This window comes from Eriocheir sinensis, chromosome 43 (genome assembly GCF_024679095.1).
Source record: "Eriocheir sinensis breed Jianghai 21 chromosome 43, ASM2467909v1, whole genome shotgun sequence".
In the NCBI taxonomy this organism is placed as follows: domain Eukaryota; kingdom Metazoa; phylum Arthropoda; class Malacostraca; order Decapoda; family Varunidae; genus Eriocheir; species Eriocheir sinensis.
The window spans coordinates 13306168-13331188 of record NC_066551.1 but is presented as its reverse complement, the minus strand read 5'-3'; the positions used below and the strand labels follow the sequence as shown (position 1 = coordinate 13331188).

General features: G+C 42.3%; 1 protein-coding gene across 3 annotated transcripts in view; it reads right to left on the bottom strand.

Annotated features, from left to right (window-relative positions):
• The window catches only part of LOC126980190 (uncharacterized), a 55758-nt gene extending 32061 nt beyond the window's left edge, over positions 1-23697 (bottom strand). The window contains exons 1-9 of one of the 3 annotated variants that reach the window (XM_050829806.1): positions 23565-23697; positions 9929-9979; positions 9550-9661; positions 7170-7293; positions 3630-3797; positions 2529-2564; positions 1109-1257; positions 518-749; positions 325-420 (exon numbers count right to left, since the gene is read on the bottom strand). In XM_050829806.1, coding sequence (XP_050685763.1) covers positions 325-420; positions 518-749; positions 1109-1257; positions 2529-2564; positions 3630-3797; positions 7170-7293; positions 9550-9661; positions 9929-9971 — 960 coding nt within the window. In that variant the 5' untranslated portion in view covers positions 9972-9979; positions 23565-23697. The remainder of the gene's footprint in view (positions 1-324; positions 421-517; positions 750-1108; positions 1258-2528; positions 2565-3629; positions 3798-7169; positions 7294-9549; positions 9662-9928; positions 9980-23564) is intronic. The other 2 variants (XM_050829807.1, XM_050829808.1) reach the window with 2 other exon arrangements.
• Positions 23698-25021: the final 1324 nt, after the last annotated feature.

Below are 25021 nucleotides of genomic sequence, written 5' to 3'. Positions count from 1 at the left end.
TAGTAGTAGTAGTGGTAGTAGTAGTAGTAGCAGTAGTAGTAGTAGTAGTAGTAGTAGTAGTAGTAGCAGCAGCAGTAGTAGAAGTGGCAGTAGGATTAGAGCAGGAAAATAAGGAAGAAGAGAAAAAGAGTAACTGAGACAAGGAAATACATAAATAAATAAAATAAAAACATGTATCTCAACGCTTGACTCATTAGATTCTAAACCCAGAACGCATTACACTATTGCTATCATGTCAATGATCAAAATACACGAAACACACATGGTGCTGGTTACTGCATGGGCATACTTATGGATAGTGAAAGGACAGATGCAAGAACTCACAGCGCTCGCGGACTTGCTCCTGCAGTCGTCCACTCTGCAGATCTCCATTGCCCAAGCCTCAAGCTTCGGGGAGGTACTCGTGGGGAGATTCTCAGACTGCAACGGAGAAGGAATTAAGAAAACGATATCGAAGCTGCGTCCCACTCCTAAAACAGGGCTGACAGGCAGGAAGGATTTCAGGGTTGACTCTTACCGCTTTGAGCTTTGCCTTCATGTCTGTGACGAAGGAGTCGCTGGTGTGACGGACCGTGAAGTAGGGGACATCAGAGTAGCTTCTCATTAATTTCTCCACGTCGCTCATCTTCCAGTTCTTAGGAGCCCCCAACAACTTCATCGACACGGCCAGTCTGATGACATCTACCTCGGAAGAAGTGGGGCAGCCGTTCGGTGGACGTGATGCGTCGCAGTTGTTTACGAGATCGAGTCTGAGGAGTTGTAAATGGGATTAATTGCTTCTAGTGTTTGCAAAGGAGCAGTGGCAAATCTGAGCAGAATTTTATACAACTAAGCCAACCAAATATCTTATGTTTGTTTAAAGAACATTTTAAAGAACATGATCATAAATGAGTTTATGTAGGTATGTTCTGAAAATTCAGTTGTCTTTATGTTGAGATACTTTTTAGACATGTTATCATAGTTTTGGATGCTATGCAAAATAGTAAGTCGACTTTTAACGAAAACTCTCCAGTGTTTCGAGTGTGGATGTTGCTGTGTGTGTGTGTGTTGGGGGGGGGGGGTTGTGTGTGGGTTTGTATGTGTTTCAAGGGGGACAGACAGTACGTACACGGCCTGCAACACTTTCTCGTCGTTCGCATCATCGAAGCAAATGGGTATGTTGAGGGTGTAGTAGCCGAAGGAGGTTATGTTAGCCGAGGTCCACGTGTTCGCGGGGCCCAGACGCTCCAACAGGGCGCTTATCTCCCCTTGGTTCAGCTGTGGAAAGTAAGATCCTACCACTCACTTCCCGTTCAGCTAGGCTAGACTTTGATGTCACTTTTCAGCCCTTGGTTTAAGATATCATCTCAATTAACCTTTTTATTATTTATCTTTGCTCATTTTCTTCAACAACCTTGAAAATGGTTTGAAGGAACAATTAGGAATAAGTAACATATTTTTTTTAAAGGTAACACGTGAATTGACTGCAAAGAGAGGTTGCCTTAAGGGAACTTTAATTCATCGTAGTAGTAGTAGTAGTAGTAGTAGTAGTAGTAGTAATAATAATAATAATAATAATAATAATAATAATAATAATAATAATAATAATAATAATAATAATAATAATAATAATAGTAAGCAGAACTCACCAGCTGGAACGGTGCGAAAAAAAAAAGCCGAAGGAAGCTCCTGCATACCATTGGCCTCCACACCTTTCCTCACTTCCACTCACGACTCCTCCCAGCGGGCGCATTCCCTTTGCAACACCCCTGACGCTGCCCCACCCCCGCCGCAGCCGTGCAGGAGCAGGTGCCGATGAGAGTAGCCAACACAAGTGCGTAGGAGTGTAATTGCAGTGACGTAAAAGTTAGGCGCGAGAGGAGGCAGCGATGCGTTTTTCTTGAAGACCAATGACGGATTTTGTTTTATGCACGTTGTATGCGATGAAATACGTCTACCATTTGATTCTACAACGAAATGCACTTTTTCACCTTTGATTTGATCAGTGAAAAATGCTCTCTCACCTTGATATTTGTAGACGATCTCGTGGCAGATTTATGGGTCTCACTTACATTTGTTTTAAGTTATTTATTATCATGCATATGCCTCCCTTAATCCTTATATATATATATATATATATATATATATATATATATATATATATATATATATTTATATATATATATATATATATATATATATATATATATATATATATAGATAGATAGATAGATAGATAGATAGATAGATAGATAGATAGATAGATAGATATAGATATAGATAGATAGATAGATAGATATAGATATAGATAGATAGATAGATAGAGAGAGAGAGAGAGAGAGAGAGAGAGAGAGAGAGAGAGAGAAATATATATATATATATATATATATATATATATATATATATATATATATATATATATATATATATATATATAGTCTCGTGATATTACATGTTTTAAGATATTTATCGTCATGCACATGCCTCCCTCATGCCTTCCTTCCCCTCTCCCTCCCTACCCTCATGCGGATAAGAAAAAGTTGTTATACCTGGCACGCGTTCTCTATATCTTCTCCGGTCATGCACTGTAGAAACACGTTTATGTTAAATCAAGACACATTCAATATGTATATACAGTATGAAATAAGAAGACATTTAATTTTTAGATTTAGAAATGCTGCAATGGTTTTTATTTTGAAGAGTTTAGTACACGACACAACGTATATAGTGGTTTAAGGTGGATGAAGCTTGAAACTTGCGTGTTGGGCAAAGTTTTTATGATTCAGTGATGCAAATGAGGGCCCACTTGGTGCAATAAAGCAGGATAAAAATTAGGAAAAATGTTCACTCTTTAAAGTATTAATCAAAAGTCAGTCATAGCTGTCAGCAGTCAGTGTTTAGCTTCCCTGTTACATATTTATAATTTTAGGTTTTATTGGTTTTGTTGCGAGTCTTGTCTTCAGTTGTTTACCGTGGCTGTTTTATTTTTGTTTATTGTAAGAGATTTGGGGAGAAATTTTCGCCTCTTACGTCTCAGGGGTTTTAATTCATTGCTGCCGCATTCCATTATGTCTGTTGTGCTCCACATCTTAGTGTTTGGATATCGCTAGTGTCATCTCCTATACCATGGACTTCATTGTTTTGGTTTAACTTTAATTCATCTCTGTTAGCCTGCGAGCTTTATATTTTTTTATATAATTAGTGTCCTATTCTACTATAATACGTATATTAATTGGATTATATAATTATTTTTCTTTTTAGATTATACTGTGCTTATTGTTCGTGCCATCTTGATTGACTTTGACACTGATTTTTCTTGCATTGAGGTTTGTCGATCGTCATTCATTTCTCACAAGTATATGATAAAAGATTTGCCATCCTATTCCACTTAAAGTACGTTCCGTCCATGGAGTCTGGTCTTCAGATCATGCAGTCTAGTTTGGCACTAGTTTCTGCCAAGGACTTCCTGTTTTATTCAGGTGTTTTGTGCCTTGTAGTTCATTCTTTGATGATCTCTGCCTCCGAAAAGGACTGCCTCAATGGAATCTGGTCTTCGGTGCATGCACCACTTCATTGTCGTAAGTTCTATTGTTGGATATGTGTCGTTATTTTCCCCCCACCCACCCACCCTCCCCCTCGCCGCCACTTACCGTGTACAGCATGGTCTTGACGGAAAGGGCCACGTCGGTATCCGTCATGTTGAGGACCATAAGACGCTTCAGCTCTTCTAAGAACCTATTAGGTACATCGTCCCTGTTAGCTCCCAAGGAGATCAGGCTCTCCGCCTGCACCTTCGGCATCGTCATCAACATAGCTGGCTGGTGGCGGACGAGAAAGGGAGGATGACGAAAGGTGATGAAGGATTAGCAGAAAACAAGAAAGCAAAAAATGCATATGAAGACATATAAAGAAATTAAATATTTTTAGGATTTTAAGAGTGATGGAAATCAATTGAACAAACAAGAATTCAAAGAGAGAACCTTGAAAGGTGATGGAATATTAACAAAGGAAGAAAGTCAACATTAAGCGTAACAGAGGAGTAAACGGTGATAAAAGGTTACAGTAGTTAAATAATGTTGCTGTTTTCATAATGGAAATTCACAGGACGAATTATAATCATTGCAAGAACTACCATATTTTTCTCCTGACTCAAGTGCCAAGCGTCCTTACTCTGAAAACTACCAGTAGGGTAGAGAAAATTGTCTTACAGTTTAAAGAAAGAACAAAGCACGCCCAAAAATATTAGACTTTATCATGATGCCGGGCGACGAGTAAAAAGATTAGTATGTCAGGCAAAGCGTAGATATGAAGAAAATATTGCAGCCAACTGTAAAAATAATCCGAAATCCTTCTTCAGTTACGTAAACAACAGAAAGGCGATCTGAAGTGGAATTGGACCTTTAACAAACAGCGACGGTGCACTAGTGACTGACAGTCAGCACATTGCAAACCTCTTAAACAGTTACTTTTCCTCGGTGTTTAATACTAACAGTCTTCCTCCCACTACCACCAGCACCAGTACTAATGTAAATCTCGAGCATGCATTGCCTAATTTTGAAATAACAACCGATGAAGTCCTTAAAGCTCTCCAATCACTTAAAACAAATAAAAGTCCCGGACCCGATAAAGTATATCCTATACTGCTTAAAGAAACAAAGAGCGAAATGCTCTCCTCCCTCACAACCGTATTCAATATGTCCTTGCGACAAGGCATCGTCCCTTCGGATTGGAAAAAGGATAACGTGACACCGATTTTTAAGAAAAGAGACAAAAAAATACCAGGTAATTACAGGCCCATTAGTCTAACTTCAGTTGCAGGTAAGCTACTTGAGAGCATAATAAGAGACAAAATTGTGAGTTACCTTGAAAGCCACTCATTAATTGGGGACTCACAACATGGCTTCCGAAACAAAAGATCCTGCCTATCAAACCTATTGACCTTTTATAACGACCTCTTCTCAGTTTATGACGTAACCAAATCATTGGACGTAGTCTATCTCGATTTCCAGAGAGCGTTTGATAAAGTCCCACATCATAAATTACTTTATAAATTAAAGCAAATAGGTATTGACGATCAAGTAAACCAATGGATCGCGAATTGGTTGAACAACAGACAACAAAGAGTGGTGATTGACGGATTTAACTCAGAGTGGCCACCGGTCACTAGTGGCGTCCCTCAGGGCTCGGTTCTTGGCCCAGTGCTCTTCATTATTTACATCAACGATGTGGATGTTGGACTCAATAATCGCATTAGTAAATTTGCAGACGACACAAAGATTGGTAACTCGGTTCTCACTGACGAAGACAGGCAAAGCATCCAAGAGGATTTGCACAAAATTTCAGCTTGGTCGGAGAGATGGGAGATGCCCTCTAACGTAGACAAGTGCCAGGTCCTTCAAGTTGGAACAAGAAATAAGAAGTTCGATTACGAAATGGGCGGCGTTAAAGGAGTCAATCGTGTTACACTGGACCACTGAAGGTGGGAGCTTATTTCATTCTCGCACTACAACGTTGGTGAAGAAAAATTTGGTGCAGTCAGAATTTACTTGTCTACATTTGAGTTTTATGCCACTGTTCCTCGTTCGCAAAGTGTTATCGATCATAAACAATTTTGTTCTGTCTACATTCGTGAAACCATTAAGTATTTTAAAACATTCGATCAGTTTTCCTCGGAGGCGGCGTTTCTCAAGAGAGAACATGTTAAGGGTGGAAAGCCTTTCTTCGTAAGATTTGTTGCGCAAGGAAGGAATCATTTTTGTTGCCCGACGCTGAACACCTAATTTAGCAATGTCCTTTGCATGGTGGGGAGACCAAAACTGTACCGCATATTCCAAGTGGGGTCTGACTAAACTATTGTAGAGCGGAAGTGTTACTTCTTTATTCTTGAATAAAAAGTTTCTTTTAATGTAGCCCAACATTCTGTTCGCTTTATTTGCTGCATCGATACATTGATGTGAGAATTTGAGGTTTGACGCGATTTTGACCCCCAGGTCCTTAACGCATTGAACGCTTGTGAGTTTAAAAACAAGCTCGACCGTCACTTCCTTGAACTTAATATTAACTAGAGTAGAAATGCACGTTTTGGAGCCATGTGATTAATGTAGAATCACTTAGGTTTAAGGACAGACCACCTAGTCAGGACCATGGGGTCTGTGTGGTCTGATTTTCATTGTAAATCTTTGTATATCTCTCTCTCTCTCTCTCTCTCTCTCTCTCTCTCTCTCTCTCTCTCTCTCTCTCTCTCTCTCTCTCTCTCTCTCTCTCTCTCTCTCTCTCTCTCTCTCTCTCTCTCTCTCTCTCTCTCTCTCTCTCTCTCTCTCTCTCTCTCTCTCTCTCTCTCTCTCTCTCTCTCTCTCTCTCTCTCTCTCTCTCTCTCTCTCTCTCTCTCTCTCTCTCTCTCTCTCTCTCTCTCTGTGTGTGTGTGTGTGTGTGTGTGTGGGGGGGAGTTAATATGTGGTTGTGAGGTATGGGTGTGTTTACATTGCAAGAGAGTACTTGTTCTTGCGAGTATGCTAACGTAATAGAAAAAATTACGTAATTGCCCAATAACTAATGCAAATGTACACCTTTATCAGCATAACAGGTAATCATCATATTTGTTATGGACGTGTTGGGAAGGAAATGTAACCAACGTACGTATGTTTATGAGGGTTGGCATATGTATTGTGTGTGTGTGTGTGTGTGTGTGTGTGTGTGTATGTGTGTGCATGCGCGCGCGCGTTATAAACCTGCCCTTTTATATGCAAAACCAATTGAATATAAAAATAAAATATATGTTCGCATTCAAAAAGACAACTACAAAATAACTAGTCAGAAAAATATGTTCGCAAAAAAAATGTTTGTGCTGTATGAGTGTGTTCGGATAACGGTGTTCGGGCGAGGGTGTGGGTGTGGGTGTGGGTGTGGGTGTGGGTTCGGGTGTGGGTGTGGGTGCGGGTGTGGGTATGGGTGCGGGTGTGGGTGCGGGTGTGGGTGTGGGTGTGGGTGTGGGTTCGGGTGTGGGTGTGGGTGCGGGTGTGGGTGTGGGTGTGGGTGCGGGTGTGGGTATGGGTGCGGGTGTGGGTGCGGGTGTGGTGTGGGTGTGGGTGCGGGTGTAGGTGTGGGTGTGGGTGCGGGTGTGGGTGTGGGTGCGGGTGTGGGTGTGGGTGTAGGTGTGGGTGTGGGTGTGGGTGCACGAGTCCTTCACCCACCTCCATTTTCTTCCAGTCGTCACCCTTCAGCTCAGCCAGAAGGTCTGCAGCCGTGGCGGATGTGAAGTTTTGATTGTTGAAGAAATTTTTGAGCTTATCCGAGAGGAGGTCAAACTTGTTGCCCCTGAAGGAGACAGGAGGGTGAGAGGCAGACAACAGGCATGCACACACATGGACAGACAGACAGATAAAATCGAACACTGACAGACAGACACGTAGACCGGCAGACATACGGACAGGCAGCCAGAAATACAGACATACTCAGACAAATCACAAATAAAAATCACCCCAAAAAGCTATATTGAAAACGAAAAAGTGAAATATATACAGTTGGTGAAAGAAGAGTGAAGAGAGTGAAAGAAAGTTGTTGTTTTTTTTGTGTGTGTGTGTATGTGTGTGTGGAGTATAAGGTTTGAGAGTATTGTTTGTTTATTCCCCGTTGCTTGGAAACATTATGCCTCCCTTGCTGCGTGTTTGCAGCATTAGAAGAGAGAAAAGACATATCGGAATGAACGCATAAGCAGAAAAACTAAGAAAATAAACAAAACAAGAGAAAGGAGGTAGAAAGGACGGCATAGCATTTAGAGTAAGAATAAGATACATTGAGAAGAAAGAGAAAAAACGTTATGGCTTTCAGAATAAGAATGGCAGATAAAGAATAGTGATAGGAAAGATAAAATATCATGGCTTTAAGAGTAAGAACAGCAGATAAAAAAGCAGAGAACATATTATATGGCTTACAGAACAACAATGAAAATATAAAATAAATCGAGGACTCCATTACATTAATAAAAAAAAAAAACGAAACAGGTGTTAAAAATGAAGTGAAAGATGAATGGAGAAACGATAGGTATAGAATGCAAGAATCCCAGAGGAGAAGAGGAATGAATAAATAAGAAAATAGACAAAGGAAGGATAATAAAAATTTAGAGAGAGAGAAGAGAAGAGAAGAAAAGAAAAAAAAAGAAAAGAAAAGAGGAGAGAGAGAGAGAGAGAGAGAGAGAGAGAGAGAGAGAGAGAGAGAACATAGGGAATGGAGGAGAGCAATAATTATACAAACTGTGCCACCATTGACCAGTCCCACAAAGGGGTAGAGGGAGAGGGGCAAGAAGGGAGAGGCAAGGTGGGAGGAAGAGACACAGCTGGCGAGGCGAAGGTGTGAATCATTAATACAGAGTCATGTGGTGGGGAGCTACCTGTGCGTGTGTGTGTGTGTGTGTGTGTGTGTGTGTGTGTGTAATTCACCACGGCCTGATCACGAGTTGGACTCGCTTTCGCCAGCAGGTACTCTCCCATCATGAGCAAGTGCATGCTCATTATCGTCGATTTCTGGGTACTCCCAGGACCTCACACACCACACACCCCATCCCACTTGCTCAGGGGGGGGACAGTAACCACTCCTAGTCAACGGAAAGAATCCGGCCTGAGCGGGGCTCAAACAGCAATGAAAAAGTAGTGAGTCGATCTTTTTGATGATTAATGCAAAGGTAGTGTTGGAAAATGAGGTCAGAGAGGGGAGGGAAAAAATACTATGAATTACTGATCAGGGAGAGAGAGAGAGAGAGAGAGAGAATAGGTCACGAGGGGAAAGGCTGAAGGGGATCGATACTTGCTTTATTGCCCTAGTCGCCTCATCAAGAAGTAGGACAATACTGTGCGAAGTGGAGGTGGAAGGAGGGAAGAGGGAAGGCAGGAAAGAGAGAAAAGGAGGCATGTAGGAAGTAAGAGAAGAAGAGGAAGAGCGAGAGGTGAAAAGGAAGGAAGATCAAGAAAGAAGGAAAAGGGGAGAAAGAGAAAAAGGAAAAAGGAAGGAAGAGAGGAAGGAAGGGAGTAGCAAGAGTGTGTCAAAAGGAGGAATGGAAAAGAGAGAGAGAGAGAGAGAGAGAGAGAGAGAGAGAGAGAGAGAGAGAGAGAGAATTAGTTAATCAGTTAAAAGGAGGGAGCAAAGGTAATAAACGAATGGAAGGGGAAGAAAACATATATAAGGGTGAATGATACACCAGTGTCTTATAAATGAATAATAGAACAGGAAGGCTGGACACCCACAACGCGGCTCATTGAAGAAGAGGAACCGTATACCACGTTATGAAATGGCAGTAACAGCTTTTAACCCGCAAATAAAAGGCTGAAACCCCTCCTGTGATTAGAAATATAAGGAATTCAATCTTCAGTAGCGAAAAAAAAACCTTTCCATTTCTAATTACCTTTCCAACATCACTTTTCGAAATATAGGTGATAAAAAAATTCAAGTATCTAAAAAGATTAAGAACCAAAACTTCATATTAGGAAAAAAAAAAAAACATCTATCTCTTATAATTTATCTTTCCATCGTCCATTTTTACAAAACAGATACACAAACAAAGGAGGGTAGTTTACTCACATGGCTGTCTTAAACCCCTGGAATTTCATTTTTATGTCTTCGAACTTCATGTCGAAGTAATTCTTGATCTTGTCGAAGTAGCTGGTTTGCGCCTCCACCTCCAGCATGGTGCCTGTAAAGACCTCGGCTTGTCTTATCGTGTTCATCTAGCAGACAGGAACAAGATAACGCATGCACCGTCCTTTTGATGCAATAATTCACAACTACTACGGTTACGTAAGCGAACATAAAGGTCTTGCGTGTTGTTCTATATCAGTCAGGAACAATATAACACAATGGGAAAAGCAAGGTTAGGATGAGTTATACAAGCAGCATGCCCAAGGGTGTGGAAGGAAGAATTACTTTACAACATTATTAGGAGCACTCCACGTATACTTACCCATCAGGAAAAGCGCCAGGCAGAGGAATCTTAACCGCCCCATCACGAAGCCTGAAAAAAACAATGAACATGTAAAATAATGAGAGGACTCTGCCATTTTCTCGGTATTACTCATCTGATTGCTTGAGTGAGCGAATAATGCATTTGCAACCATGGTGATGAAATCACTCGCTCTCTTCCTCCCTCCCTCCTTTCTTTGTTCTTTTTTTTTACAGCAAAGGAAATAGCTCAAGGGCAAAAAAAAAAGGAAACAGTAATGAAAAAAAAAGCCCGCTACTCACTGCTCCTGTAAAAAACGTTCAGAGAAGTGGCCGAAAGAGAGGTCAGTTTCGGGAGGAGGGGTGTCCTGATACCCTCCTCTTGAAAGAGTTCAAGTCTTAGGCAGGAGGAAATATATATGAAGGAAGATTGTTCCAGAGTTTACCTGCGTGAGGAATGAAAGAGTGAAGATGCTGGTTAACCTGTGCGTAAGGGATTTGGACAGTAAAGGGATGAGCTTGAGTAGAAAGTCGTATGTGGCGAGGCCGCGGGAGGGGGAAGCACACATGCAGTTAGCAAGTTCAGAAGAGCAGTCAGCGTGATAATATCAATAGAACGCTTAACCTCAGACCTTACTATCATTTCCGATTGGGGTATAAGGAACCTTGTGTCCTTCAATGCCTCAAAAACCCAATTTCTCCACCTATCAACTCGACACAATCTTCCAAACACCTATCCCCTATTCTTCAACAACACTCAGCTGTCACCTTCTTCAACACTAAACATCCTCGGTCTATCCTTAACCCAAAATCTTAACTGGAAACTTCATATCTCTTCTCTCACTAAATCAGCTTCCTCGAGGTTGGGTGTTCTGTATCGTCTCCGCCAGTTCTTCTCCCCCACACAGTTATCCATATACAAGGGCCTTGTCCGCCCTCGTATAGAGTATGCATCTCACGTGTGGGGGGGTGGCTTCACTCACACAGCTCTATTGGACAGAGTGGAGTCTAAACTCTTCGTCTCATCAGCTCTCCTCCTCTTACTGATAGTCTTCTACTTCTTAAATTCCGCCGCTATGTTGCCTCTCTTTCTATCTTCTATCGATATTTTCTCGCTGACTGCTCTTCTGAACTTGCTAGCTGCATGCCTCCCCCCCTCCCGCGGCCCCGCTGCACTCGAATTTCTACTCTAGCTCATCCCTATACTGTCCAAACCCCTTATGCAAGAGTTAACCAGCATCTTCACTCTTTCATCCCTTACACTGGTAAACTCTGGAACAGCCTTCCTTCGTCTGTATTTCCTCCTGCCTATGACAAGAAGAGTGTATCAAGACACCTCTCCACCCGAAATTGACCTCTCTTTTGGCTACTCTATACTATCTTCTGTTGTGGGAGTGGTGAGTAGCGGGCTTTTTTTTCTTCACTCTTTTTGTTGCCCTTGAGCCGTCTCCTTTGTTGTAAAACAAAAAAAAGATAGAAAGAGAGGCAACATATTCACTCATTCACACTCCTTTTTTCCTCTTCTTCCCATTATAATATTATAGCCATAGGGATCAAAATACTCTCTTCTTTCTTCCCTTACTCACTCATTCACACTCATTTTTTTCCTTCCCATTACGAGTATATAGCCATGGTGGTGAAAATACTCTCTCTCTCTCTCTCTCTCTCTCTCTCTCTCTCTCTCTCTCTCTCTCTCTCTCTCTCTCTCTCTCTCTCTCTCTCTCTCTCTCTCTCTCTCTCTCTCTCTCTCTCTCTCTCTCTCTCTCTCTCTCTCTCTCTCTCTCTCTCTATCTCTAACTCTCTCTCTCTCTCGCTCTCTCTCTCTCTCTCTCTCTCTCTCTCTCTCTCTCTCTCTCTCTCTCTCTCTCTCTCTCTCTCTCTCTCTCTCTCTCTCTCTCTCTCTCCTCTCATCTCACCTCATCATCATCCACTTCTCCTTCCTCCTCTATCTCCACCTCTTCATCATCCTCTTTCTCTTTCTCCTTCATCTTATCATCATCATTATCGTCTCCTGCTACTTATCCCTTAACTCCTCCTCCTCCTCCTCCTCCTCCTCCTCCTCCTCTTCCTCCTCCTGCTCCTCCTCCTCCCCTCCTCCTCTCCTTCCTCCACCTGCTCCTCATTCTTTCCACTTACTCACGCCCTGTACACACTCCCCGCCGCTCTGGCAACGCACGCCAACACTTCTTTTGAGGTTTTATCGTGACGTCAAGTGGCAACGCACAAACAATGCCAGTCTGACGCCGCCACTTCGGTGGTGCTTGCGAAAAAAATAGTAATGCTTCTTTGCACGAATACTCTACGTAAGTAAGGGTTAAAAGAAAACATTGGATTAGAAATTGTTTAGTTTAAGAAAATATAGACGCATGTTACGCATATTGGAACAAAGGGTAAAAGAGTTGTTAGGGTAATATATAAATTTGCTGAGGATTAGAAAATAGATAGATGGAGATAGGCAGATTTTTAGATAGATTGATAGATTTCTAGACGGACACTGAATATAGATTGGAGAGAAAACAAGACTGAATCGCATTTTACTATAATCGTTTTCGTTTTTGTTTTGTTTTATATCTCTTACTCATTGAAAACGGTGACCAAAATTTTGCAAGTCCATTTTATCATCCTTTTCGTAAGCCTCGCCGGGAGCGTCATGTTGAAGCTCCGTTACTTCTCGTACAAGAAAAGGTTAGGTTAGTAATTCGAGTTAGTTCCCTGGTGCGCTTATTGGTCGGGTGGTATATCAGATAAAACCGGTATTGTTATTGCTGTGAATGTATGATTGTTTGTTTTTTCCTTGGGTTAGCCAGAGCCAATGAAGGAGCTGTGTATGTGTGTGTGTGTGTGTGAGAGAGAGAGAGAGAGAGAGAGAGTGGGGTGGGTTGATTTGCTTGTTTATGTGTGTTTTAGATACCTGTTAATTTGTCCTCTGCTTGCCTTGCTTTTTTTCATGTTGTGTTAGTCATATCGCCTGGTATGCTTGCCCTTGTGTGACTTTCTGCTTTTCTCTAGTTTATTCTCTTGTCATATTGTTATCGAGATTGAGGAGGGACTGACTACCTTTATTTTTTTATGTCCATTAATTCCACCCAGAGGTCAAGCTCTTCTTCACTGTCATGTTTTTTCATCACGTTATGTTTAGGCAAATGTTTGATTTAACTCCCTGCTGCTTTGCTATGCATTAGATGGAGTGAACGTGATGGCCGATACTTTAACCTTGTCGAGTTTTTTTTAGGTGGCCTGTTTTTTATTTTTTCTCTTTTCTCCTCACTAAAGCGGAATGTGTGTGTGTGTGAGGGGTGAGCTGTCTGTGTTAGTGGGGGGACTGTATGTGTGTGTGTGTGTGTGTGTCGGGAGTGGGGAGGTGGGGGGGGTGCGAGTAAGTGGGTGTTCATTTCTCAGGTTTTTGGTATTTGCCGCCTTGTTTTATGACAGAGATCATTCCGAAAACAACCAATCTTCTTACAGTGTGTGTGTGTGTGTGTGTGTGTGTGTGTGTGTGTGTGTGTGTGTGTGTGTGTGTGTGTGTGTGTGTGTGTGTGTTGGTTGGTTGGTTTTGGGTTTGCAAGATAGACAGACAGACAGAGAGCTACAAATGAAGAGGAAATGAGTAAAATGTTAAGCTACTTCAACTCAGTGTTCACACAAAAAAATCTGTCGATCATTTCAGAGGGTGTCCAGGTGAATGACGGCGAGGATAATAATAATGATGATTATTACCATTAGTTAGGCCACATATTGATTATGTGGTACAAGTCTGGTCTCTTTAGTACAAAATGGGGATCAGTATGTTAGAGTTTGTGCAGAAGAGGAGGAAAAAATTTCATGATCAAAGAAATTTACCACAACAAGGATAGGCTTAAACATTTAAATTTGCATATTCTACAGAGGCGAAGGGTACGAGGATACGAGCTTAAAGGGTTTTTTTCCTAACAAGGGAGGAAGCTCAAGGGGAAAAAAAAACAGGCCTCTTGCAGACCAATTCACTATGTTCGTTGGTTTGTTTAATAAATTCAGATTAAGCAAAGATAGGCAAGAATTGGTTCACTAATGAAATGGTTGATGAGTGTAACAGGCTCGACAGTCTTTCTTTTTTTTTTTTTTCTTTTTTTTTTCTTTTTTTTTTTACGTCTCCGCCTATTGCGCTGGTGGGCTTGCTTGAGGGGCCTGGATGGTATTCGGCCCCAGCCCGTCATGGCGCAGGCAAGTGTTTATAGTGGCGCCATCTTCTCTTTGTTGTTGAGTGCCAGTACGATATATACCTTCAAGAAATGGTATTCATGGACACTGGACAGTGAGGATAGGTGTGGTAAGGCTTACAGGAACTTCTTTATATAAGTCTACCGGACTCTTGCAGACCCATTATGTTTGTATATTCTTACGTGACAGTTATAGTGTAGCTAAGTCTCCCTCCACCATGCCATACCATTACCCCCATCACCACAGTTAAGCAATAATAAAAGGAGAAGGAGTAGGAGGAGGATGAAAGAGGATAAGGATCAGGAAGAGGAAGAAGAGAAGCCAGGGAATAATTTCGCCCCATTACGTCTTATTGGCATTATCATTACCGACTAATCTCTCTGATGGGAGCAATTTGGCTCAGTATTTTCGTACCAGCTTGATTACAGATACTTTCCAAGGTTTGGTTAATTAGGGGATATAAGTGCTATACCTAGTAAAGTATATCAACAATTAGAACACTTAAGATCATCCTTATTGGCTATTTTTTTAGCACAGTGACTCTTCTACTTCAAAATATGAAATGATTTTCGTTTTATGTGTGTTCTAAACAGAAGAACATCGATTTTCGTCATGTATGATTACATGATTCGTCATTTTTTTTCTTTTTTTTTCATATATCGCACTTTATTTCTCTTCGTTGCTTTACGCTCGCAATCGTCTCTTGCTGTTACATTAGAAATCAAATCGCATTCAGATTTTTTTCGACCACCGAATATTCTCCTAGTGGAGAATATGCTTAATATTTCATCCTTTCTTTCGGAGAGAGCATATTTTCAATTCGCTTCAGTACTACAACGGAACACGAGCTTATCGAAAACACGTCCAAGATCCCAGACTACAGAAAAGCCAGTTTCAGTCTTGCTCGTGAACTGCTACCTCAGGCAACTTCTGAAGACCTAAACTTTGCCCCTGCAGACAACGCATGGAACATCTTGAAGAATAAACTCCTACGAGTAGAGGTAGAGAGGACAACAGTTCCCATGAAAACTAGAAGAACAAACAATGGCGTAAATCCATCAAGGATTACTACCCAAGTAAAAGACCAATAAATTTTTAAGAAAAGAAAATATAACTTGTGGAAGGAAAATAACGCTGATGAAGCACGTGAACAATACCACCATAGCCTCAGAGCTTGCAGAACCCTCATCCACTAATGTAATCGCGACTATGAGAAGCGAATAGCACGCGAATCCAACCCTAATCCGAAAAAGTTCTTCACATATAAAAGAACAAAAAATAATTCGAAAAGCAACATCGGTCCCCAAAAGGATGTAAGCAGCGCCCTAGCACAAGACATCAGACACATGGTCGAAATCCTGAACAAGAACTTCGCTTCTCTGAGCACGGAGTCGATACCCGAGAGCCCTTCACCGAGAGGAATCACGCCACTAGAAATTGGCATGCATAATTGACGAACTGGACGTGCAAAAGTACCTAGATAAGCTCGAGACAAATAAGTCCACCGGACCCGATGACTTGTCACCCAGGCTGCTCAAGGAACTCAAGCAGCAAATACTCTGTTATAGTAGGATATCAATGTATTATTATTATTTAATATCACCACGAATTAGGCATACAATTGTCAATGGAAAAACCCACGACAGATAGATCACGCCACCTTATAGGAATGTCGTCCGTCAGTGTTTACCGTCTCAGTTTTGTATACTTCGCACTCCGATGGTGCGTGGAGGTCACCTTGACATACGTGACCAATTGTAACAATTATTTTCCAACCTGTAACTCGCCACTCCGTCACGAGAGTCCGACTGACACACAACGACAGTCGCTCTCGCTCCGTCGCTTCTTGTACATAAAGGCTACGAATATAATTCGCCTTAAGGAAGCTGAAGTCTTAATCAACACCCTTTAAACGCCTCCCGACAAGCCCGTTACAACTCAAGCCACTCACCGCCATCTATAATCTGACACAACAACAAAACAAAGTTCCCGAAGACTGGAAGCAAGCGAACGTAACACCGATCTACAAGAAGGGAAAATAAAGCGTGCCCTTAAACTACAGGCCAATTAGCTTGACCTCAGTGGCGGGAAAAGTTCTCGAGAAGAGATTATCAGAGACAAACTCGTCAAGTTTCTTGAAGACAACAATATAATTTCCGATGCTCAGCACGGTTTCAGAAATAAGCGCTCATGCCTAACCAACTACTGTACATCTTTCAAGGTATATATGAAAACTGAGATAACCATATCCCTAGTGATGTTATATATCTAGACTTTCAAAAAGCCTTTGACAAGGTACCACAAGAACGACTTCTCAAGAAACTGAAATCGGCGGGACTAGGAGAGAATCTGATTGCGTGGTTAAAAGATTGGCTCACAGGAAGAAAACAACGAGTTGTACTCAACGGGCAGACTTCCAAGTGGCTCCATTTACCAGTGGAGTGACACGGGGGTCAGTGCTGGGCCCAATCTTCTTCTTCCGCAGCATTATTATCCCGTTTCTATACGGGGTCGCTGTTTTTGATGAGTCTCCTCCATCTAACCCTGCCCTCCGCCACTTCAAGGTCCAAGTTCTTCTCCCTGCCGTCCGCCACAATACAGTCCTTCCATCTCGTCCTGGGTCTTCCTCTCTTCCTTCTGCCAACCACTTCCATGTCCATTATCTGCCTTTCACAACTCCCTTCCTCTCTCCTCATGACATGACCAAACCATCTCAGTTTCGCTTCCTGCACCTTCTTACCCACACTTGTTACCTTAACTGTACCTCTTATGACTTCATTCTTAATCCTATCCTTTCTTGTCACTCCACTCATCCATCTCAGCATTTTCATTTCTGCCACTTCCAATTTTCTTTCACTACTCTTCTTCATTGTCACAGTTTCTAGGCCATATGTCATAGCTGGTCTCACCACTGTTCTATACCCTTTCCCTTTCAATTTCATTGGCATTCGCTTGTCACAGAGGACTCCTGACATATCACACCAATTATTCCATCCCGCCTGTATCCTTCTTGTAACCTCCGCCTCTTCATTTCCATCCGCCGCAACCGTTGAACCTAGATATCTGAAGTCCCTCACGCTATTCAGAGACTGGCCATCTAATGTTATGCTCCTCATGTCCCTGTTCCTGCCTTGATCCTGGTCTGCCATCACCATATATTCCGTCTTACTTCTGCTTATTCGCATTCCCCGCCTCTCCAATGCTATACGCCACTCCTCCATCCTCTCCTCCACTTCTTGTTTTGATTCACCAACCAACACCACATCATCCGCATACATAATGTCCCATGACGCTCCTCTTCTTACGCCCTCCGTCAACACATCAAATACTATATTAAAGAGAAAAGGGCTGAGGGCTGAACCTTGGTGTAGCCCAACCCTCACATCAAAACTCTCAGTCATGCCTTCTGCAGTTTTAACCCTCAAAGGAACACAAAGGAAGAACAAACAACAGCAGACCTGCTGGTCCTTACGAGGTTGTTTGTGACAAGCTACACTAACTATCTAATCAAAGGTGGAAGATGAAGGACAGCAAAGGCGAAGGCTCCTCCCCACCCCCCCATCCCTCCAGCCAAAGCTGGCAGGAAAGGAAAAAGAACCATGCAGCATGGAAAAACTGCATGGAATTTATGTAGGAAAGAGGAAAGAACTACCATTACTGCTACCACTAACCGGGCGATAAAAGCGGACAAGGACACCAGTATTCGAAAGAACTTAACGTTATTACGACAATGAGTAATATCTTAGTTGCTAGTTGGATTCAAAACACTTGTCTAATCTATTCTTGAAGGCCGCAACTGTTGTACTATCAACGACATCACAAGGTAGAGAGTTCCAAACATTAACAACTCGATTGAAGAAGAAGTGTTTAGCTTCGTGCGACGAGAATCTTTTACCACTTATCTTCAAATTGTGATTTCTTCTTGTTCTATTTGATCGATCAATTGTAAAGTAATCTTCCGCATTAATATCACTGAATCCTTTGAACATTTTAAACACTTCTATTAGATCGCCTCGCATTCTTCGTTTTGATAGGCTGAATAAATTTACTTCTTTAAGCCTTTGTTCATATGACAAATTTCTCAACCTAGGAATCATCTTTGTTACTCTTCGTTGGACCCGTTCCAACTTTTCTATGTCTTTTCTGTAGTAGGGAGACCAAAACTGTACACAGTACTCTAGACGGGGTCGAACCAACGAATTAAACAGTTTTAATATTACTTTTTTCCGATTTATTATTAAAGACTCGTCCGATGAAGCCAACCAATTTGTTTTCAGTTTTAACTACCTCTGAACAATGCTGACCGGGCTTTAAATCGCTTGATATAGTGATTCCAAGATCCTTTTCTTTACTTACTGCAGAAAGTTGTTGGCCATTCATTACGTACCGAACGCGATTGTTATTTTTTCCGATGTGCAACACTTTACATTTGTCAACGTTAAATTTCATTTGCCATTGATTGGCCCAACGTGCAAGTCGATCTAGATCTGATTGTAAAGCTTCTTCGTCGTTTTCACATTTCTGTGCATCTCCATAATTTGTTTAATATAACTCTCTGGTACCATCTTCTTCCTCAAGCATCTCCATATTTCCTGCCTCGGTATTCGATCATAAGCTTTTTCCAGGTCTATGAATATTGCGTGTATCTCCCTCTGCTTCTCTCTATTAGTGCTGAGCCCAGTACTCTTTATTATCTATATCAACGACCTAGAACTAGGATTAATATCCACCATTTCCAAATTTGCTGACGACACAAAGGTGGGAAGGAATGCCCTCACGACAGCAGACTGTGAAGTAATTCAGAGACCTAAACCAAATCACTCAGTGGTCAGGAAAGTGGCAAATGTCCTTTAACACCAACAAATGTAAAGTATTGCACATCGGGTCCAGAAATAGCAACCGCACATACTACATGGGTAGCGAACCACTAGAGGTAGTGCAGGAGGAAAGAGACCTCGGGGTCACAGCAATGACCTGCAACACACTAAACACTGCAAGTTCACCTGCAAGAAAGCAAATACTATGATTGGATTCATAGCGAGGACCTTCGAATACAAGACGCCGGGAGTTATGTTATCCTTGTATAATTCGCTGGTAAAGCCCCACCTAGAATACGCCGTGTAATTCTGGTCTCCTCATTACAAGAAAGTCATTGAATTACTCGAGAGAGTACAACGACGCGCTACGAAAATGATACCATCATTGAGGACGCAATCTTGTGAAGAACGACTCAAGCGACTCAACCTCTTCACGTTGGAAAAGAGAAGAGTCGACTGCGGGGAGACATGATACTAGTGTTCTAGTACCGGAACAAGCTCAGCAATGTCGATCACTCTAAATTTTTCACGCAACTAACTAACCCGAGAACAGAAACAACGGTAAAACAATTCAAGCGAAGCGATGCAGTACGAATATCGGCAGGAGTTATTTTTCGAAGAGTCGTCCGCCACTGGAACAGCCTTCCTGCAGGAGTGGTTAGTGCGGAAACGATCAACTCTTTTAAAAATCGCATTGACCGTCACTTTGCTGCGTCGGGGGTGAACTGAACGTAATTCTGAGTATGTTCATTAGTGCTTTAATCCTTCCGCAGGTCACTCCTGTGGCTGACGGATTGATTAAATCAGTAAAAGCAGGCAGCCTCGCAATAAGCCAACAGGCTTTCTGCTGCCTGCTCGTCCTTGTTTCCATGTTTCCTCCTCAACTAGTCCCATATCTCTCGGTTAATGACTCAGTATTGATTGACCATCCACCTTTTCTCTCTCTCTCTCTCTCTCTCTCTCTCTCTCTCTCTCTCTCTCTCTCTCTCTCTCTCTCTCTCTCTCTCTCTCTCTCTCTCTCTCTCTCTCTCTCTCTCTCTCTCTCTCTCTCTCTCTCTCTCTCTCTCTCTCTCTCCAACACACACACACACACACACACACACACACACACCAGGGATGGAGTGAATACAAAAACTGTGTATCCGAATACGAATACGAATACTTTAAATTCCTACGAATACGAATACGAATTCGAATAACTGAAATGGTTTTAATTCGAATACGAATACGAATAGTTCTTGAAAATATTCATGAATACATTCATGAATACTTTTAATTGAAAAATACATTCTCGACGTAACAGGGTGTAGAACTGTTCTGAAGTTATGTAACTGTAAAATGAGCTCATGGACACACACTCAGCTTCCACATTGGCAAGTGGCATATGAGACAAACTCTATACACGACGATTACGCGTCCGCCCAGCAGGAAGCTGGAGTTGTAAGGAAGAACGGCTGTTTTTTCTGACGATAAATTTTGCAGTATTCGTATGGTTATTCGCAGAATACAAATATACTTTCCCCTTGTACTCGAATTAGAATGAGAATACTTTGATTTCTATCAATATTTATCCGAATACGAATACGAATACACCCAAATACGGTATTTGAGTGTATTCGAATACGAATACCGAATACGAATACTCCGTTCCTGACACACACACACACACACACACACACACACACACACACACACGGTTTATCAGTTACCATAAGTTAAAGGTTATTTACCCCACATGAGACTCCGAACGTGATATATTATTCAAAGTCTCTACCACGTATGTGTGTGTGTGTGTGGGGGGGGGGGGGCTCCTTCTTTATCTGTTTGTCTATCAAGGATCTTACTAAGGCTTGAAAAATTCATATCGGGTGTTTTGCTACTGTGCGTCAGGTGCGGTAAATGGTAACGAATAACGCCAAGTCGGCGGATATTACGAAAGGATATTACGCAGCACAGGTGGACATAAAGAGGTGGCTCCGGTCATTTCCAAGAAGCAAAGTCACTCAGAATGTTTATCATTGATTTGTGTTGCGCTCGAAGAACACTCAGCCATTCATTTGTATTGATTGTCCCTTCCGAAGAGGTTATGTTTTCACTTGCGTTGTCTGTCTATCTGCCTCTTTTCACTTGTTTATCTGTCTCCCTGTCCGTCTGTTAGCGTTATATACTCGTAGCTATAAGGTCATGAAAACAAATGTACGAGGTTTCCTGCGAGACTGAAATGTTTTATAAAACAGATTTTGTCCGCACCAGGATTTGTAATGAAATTTGTTGTGTAATTCGCCCAGAAACTTTTTTTTTTCACAAAGCTTCGCCAAAATGCGTTCACAATCTCTAGGTAGCTTGTTAACCGTCAGACAGGTGTGGATGTAAGATTCATGACTTCTGCATATCAAGAGAGTTCTTCGTGCTGCCTTATAGCAAATATGTTCTCTGATGACTCTGCTTCAAGGACAACGATATACGTCATCAACTAAGCCTTGCCCCACTGCATCGAGACGGAACCAAAAGGCACGTGGTGGCCCGAACTTTCCTTGAATACCCCGGCACAGCCTCACGACACTCCAAGCCACCGCTCAGTAATGGTCAAAATGTCACGCACATGTTAATCCGCCGGCCCAGGAGTGGTAGGGGAAAAGTAAAACTAATTCCGTGTACCTTAAAACCAAGAGTCAGATTATTTTTTCCCGCACCTAGGATGTTGCCTTTGCCCCTGTTGAACTACATCGTCCATTCGTTGGCCAACTCATACACGTCATTTACTTCAGTAATACTACAGCGTCTCTGTCTGTCTGAAATGATTAGTATCCTACTTTTTTTATGTCATCAGCATATTTGTTCATGTCACAGTTATACCGCCGTCAAAGAACGATTGGTCAGTGTGGTCATGGTCTCATATTATAAAAGTTAACGTTTCTGTTATACGGTCGCGTAACGATGTTACATGTCCATGAAGTTATTCTTGCACATCGATTACACATTTTAAGTCACGAAGCCTTTCTTTAAGATGTCAACGAGTCGGTATAGTTGATCCTCCGCGGGGTCCTCCTCGTCCTTGTGTCCCTAAGTCACCCAGGCCCGTGCCGCCCTCATCCCTCCCTTTATTCCGTCAGTCAGTCATCAGTCAGTCACAGTGTTAAGGGGGGCGTATTTGGCGCATAGTGAGACGCAAATACAAGAAACTAGACTCAGTGAGAGTATTTATGGCCAAGTTTAATGGAGATAGCACCACTACATTTTGTATGATTTTTTTTTTCTTGGGAACCGGGTTTTTTTTAGGTTTATCTTTTTCTAATTCCTTTTTGATATGTAGTTACATACCTTTTTTCCTTTATTGCGGAATGAAAAATACCACTCGGCTGTTTTCATTGATCGATATTTGCGATTTCTTTATGTAAAATATTTTATATACCGTACGTTTTTGTGTGCTCAGCTGAGCAAATGCACCTTTTTTCTTTTTCTTTTTTCTTAAAAAAAATCACTCAACAAAAAAAGCGATCAATTTAGATTTAGCCCTTTGATATCTCTTTTCAACAAAGTAATAACCGTGAATATAGGTTTGTAAGTTAAAACGTTGTCGCATTTTGTTTATCGAAAAACTTACATTTCGAGAAATCAGCAGTTTAAGTTTCAAATTATAATACCGTCTTGTACATGAGGAGTTATTCAACCAAAACTATCATATATGATTGATATACTACTTTACATTGTTTGTAACTATTTCTGGTTAGTTGGCACCCGGTTCCCTCCTTTTCTATGGATAGTATGTACAAAACTCTACGGGAAGCATGGCGCTCTTCCTCTTCTCCCGCCTTATCCAGCTTCTTTATCTTCTCAAGGCTAGATGCGAAATCAGATGCCCTTACCTCCATTGCCTTCCTATTCGTGCTGAATAAAGTCATCGCAAAAGCAAAGTAAAAAGCATGAATGCAGGTGCAACAGATGTAGGAGAGTGCTCCGAGTGCTCTCTCTCTCTCTCTCTCTCTCTCTCTCTCTCTCTCTCTCTCTCTCTCTCTCTCTCTCTCTCTCAAATGAGTCAGCCGACTTTCTGTCATTTTTTATGGACCACTTATAATTCACAAATCAGCGAAAAAACAGCGAAGAAAACATATAAGCTGGAATGGTGCAACTGAGCAGTCGCGCGCTATATCAGCGCGCGGGTGGGTTTAAAACTTTAAAAGGTGAATACTTGCCTAAGTACGGGCGTCAGATTTCAGTAGTTCCTGAGTTCAATTTTCTCTGAAGACAAAAAAAACAGAAAATGGTAATTCCAAGGGAAAATTCAATATTTTCACTTCATGCGCCTCCCTGAAGGGTTCCTTCAAGTTGCTGGCTGGTCATACATAATCTCCTCCTCGGACGTTTCCCTCCGTTTCTTGGCTTCAACTCACCCAGGCTAATACGGCGTCCCTCTCTACCTTCCTTCCTCCCTTCCCGTTTTCATCCTTTGTTCCGTCCATCCGTCAGCCAGTCAGTCAGCCAGTCAGTCAGTCAGTCAGTTAGCCAGTCTGTCATTCAGTCAGTCAGTCGGCCACCCAGTCAGTCAACCAGCCAGCCACGCATTAATTCAAGATATTGGCAGGTTGGTTCACTTGAATGATCATCCTGGAACCTTTCTCCTCCTTCTTGTGGCCTCAAACTCACCCGGGTCCCTGTCACCTCCCTTTCTTCTTTTCGTCCGTCCGTCCGTCAGTCAGCCAGTCACTTCCACCGCAGGTCACTCGCCGCCTCTGTGCACCGCCTCCCCGTCACGACTGTTCCATTCCCACCACCGCTTGCTGTCGCCGAATATTCCTCTCTGCCCTCCACACCTTCCCCCTCTACTCCTCCCTCTTCTTCTCACCCCCTTCAGTACTTTCTTTGTTTGTGATCAATCACCCTACTCACCCCCCCCCATCCCGTCTCTCCTACTGCTTCACACGCGTCCCGGCATTCCATTCCGCACACGTTTGCTCCTCGCAGTCCACTTTAAACTATTTATTTATTGCCTTGCATACTGCCTTTAGCCGCATGCCGCGTCACGTGTTGCTTTCCTCCCTTCTCTCTATGCCTGCCTTTTCTTCCTTTTCTCCCTTCCTTTCTTCTTTTCCCCTCTCCTCCCTACTCTTCCTTCCTCTCCGTTCATTCTTACCTCCTTCGATACCTTCTTCCCCTCACCTCTCACTCCCTTCGTCTTCTTGTACTGTTATTACATCATCTTCCTCCCTTCTCTTCCTTCCCCTCCTTTCCTTCTTCCCTCCACATCTCACTCCGTTTGTTCTCGTATTTCTACATTATCTTCCTCCCTACTCCTCCTTCCTCTTCATTCCGTCTTCCCTCCAACACCTTCTTACCTCCACCTTTCGCTCCCTTTGTCTTCTCGTACTCTTACATCATCTCACACCTATACCATCTTCAGAAACTTTCAGACGTCCTTTATGACGCTCCTTCCCACGCTCTTTCCCTGTGAGTCAACGGCGCCACAATCTTCTCGTGCTCCACCTGTGTGCCGCATCGAGTCATAAATTTGTCAGCTCGTAATGATAGGCTTAACTTGGCGGTCGAGAGAACATGCCAGGCGTGGGTCCCAAAATGGATCAACAAAGTAACTCACTGAACAGGGCCAAGAAGTTCCAACACTATCGAATCCAGGGAAAGAAACATTGCTGCACCTTATCGGAGAAAGCTAAGGGGGTTCGAAAAATAGACTTTGCTCCCATTCCATTCCTCCCTTCTTTCCTTTTCCTCGGCTTGCCTAGCTTCCTTCCTGCCTTGAGGATTCAGTGCTAAGAATATTAGGATCTTTTTAGTATTGCTGATCGCCTTTCAGGGGAAATATTAGGGCATTCCAGACCAACGCAGCTGAAGGAGCAAGTAAAATGAGAGTGCAAAGTTTCGTGTTTTCCCCTTAAAAAAAAAAAGAATCGTGAGAGAGAGAGCAAAACAGGACAAAAGGAAAACGACGCTTATACTCGTAATTTAGATGAGAGAGAAAAGAGAGCAAGATGGCAGAAATGTAAGAAATCAGGACCAAAATAGACAGATGTGAGGAGAAAACAAGGAAAGCAAAAGAACTCATGGTAAATCAGTTATGTTTTTAGACCTTTGGAGATACCTGTTGA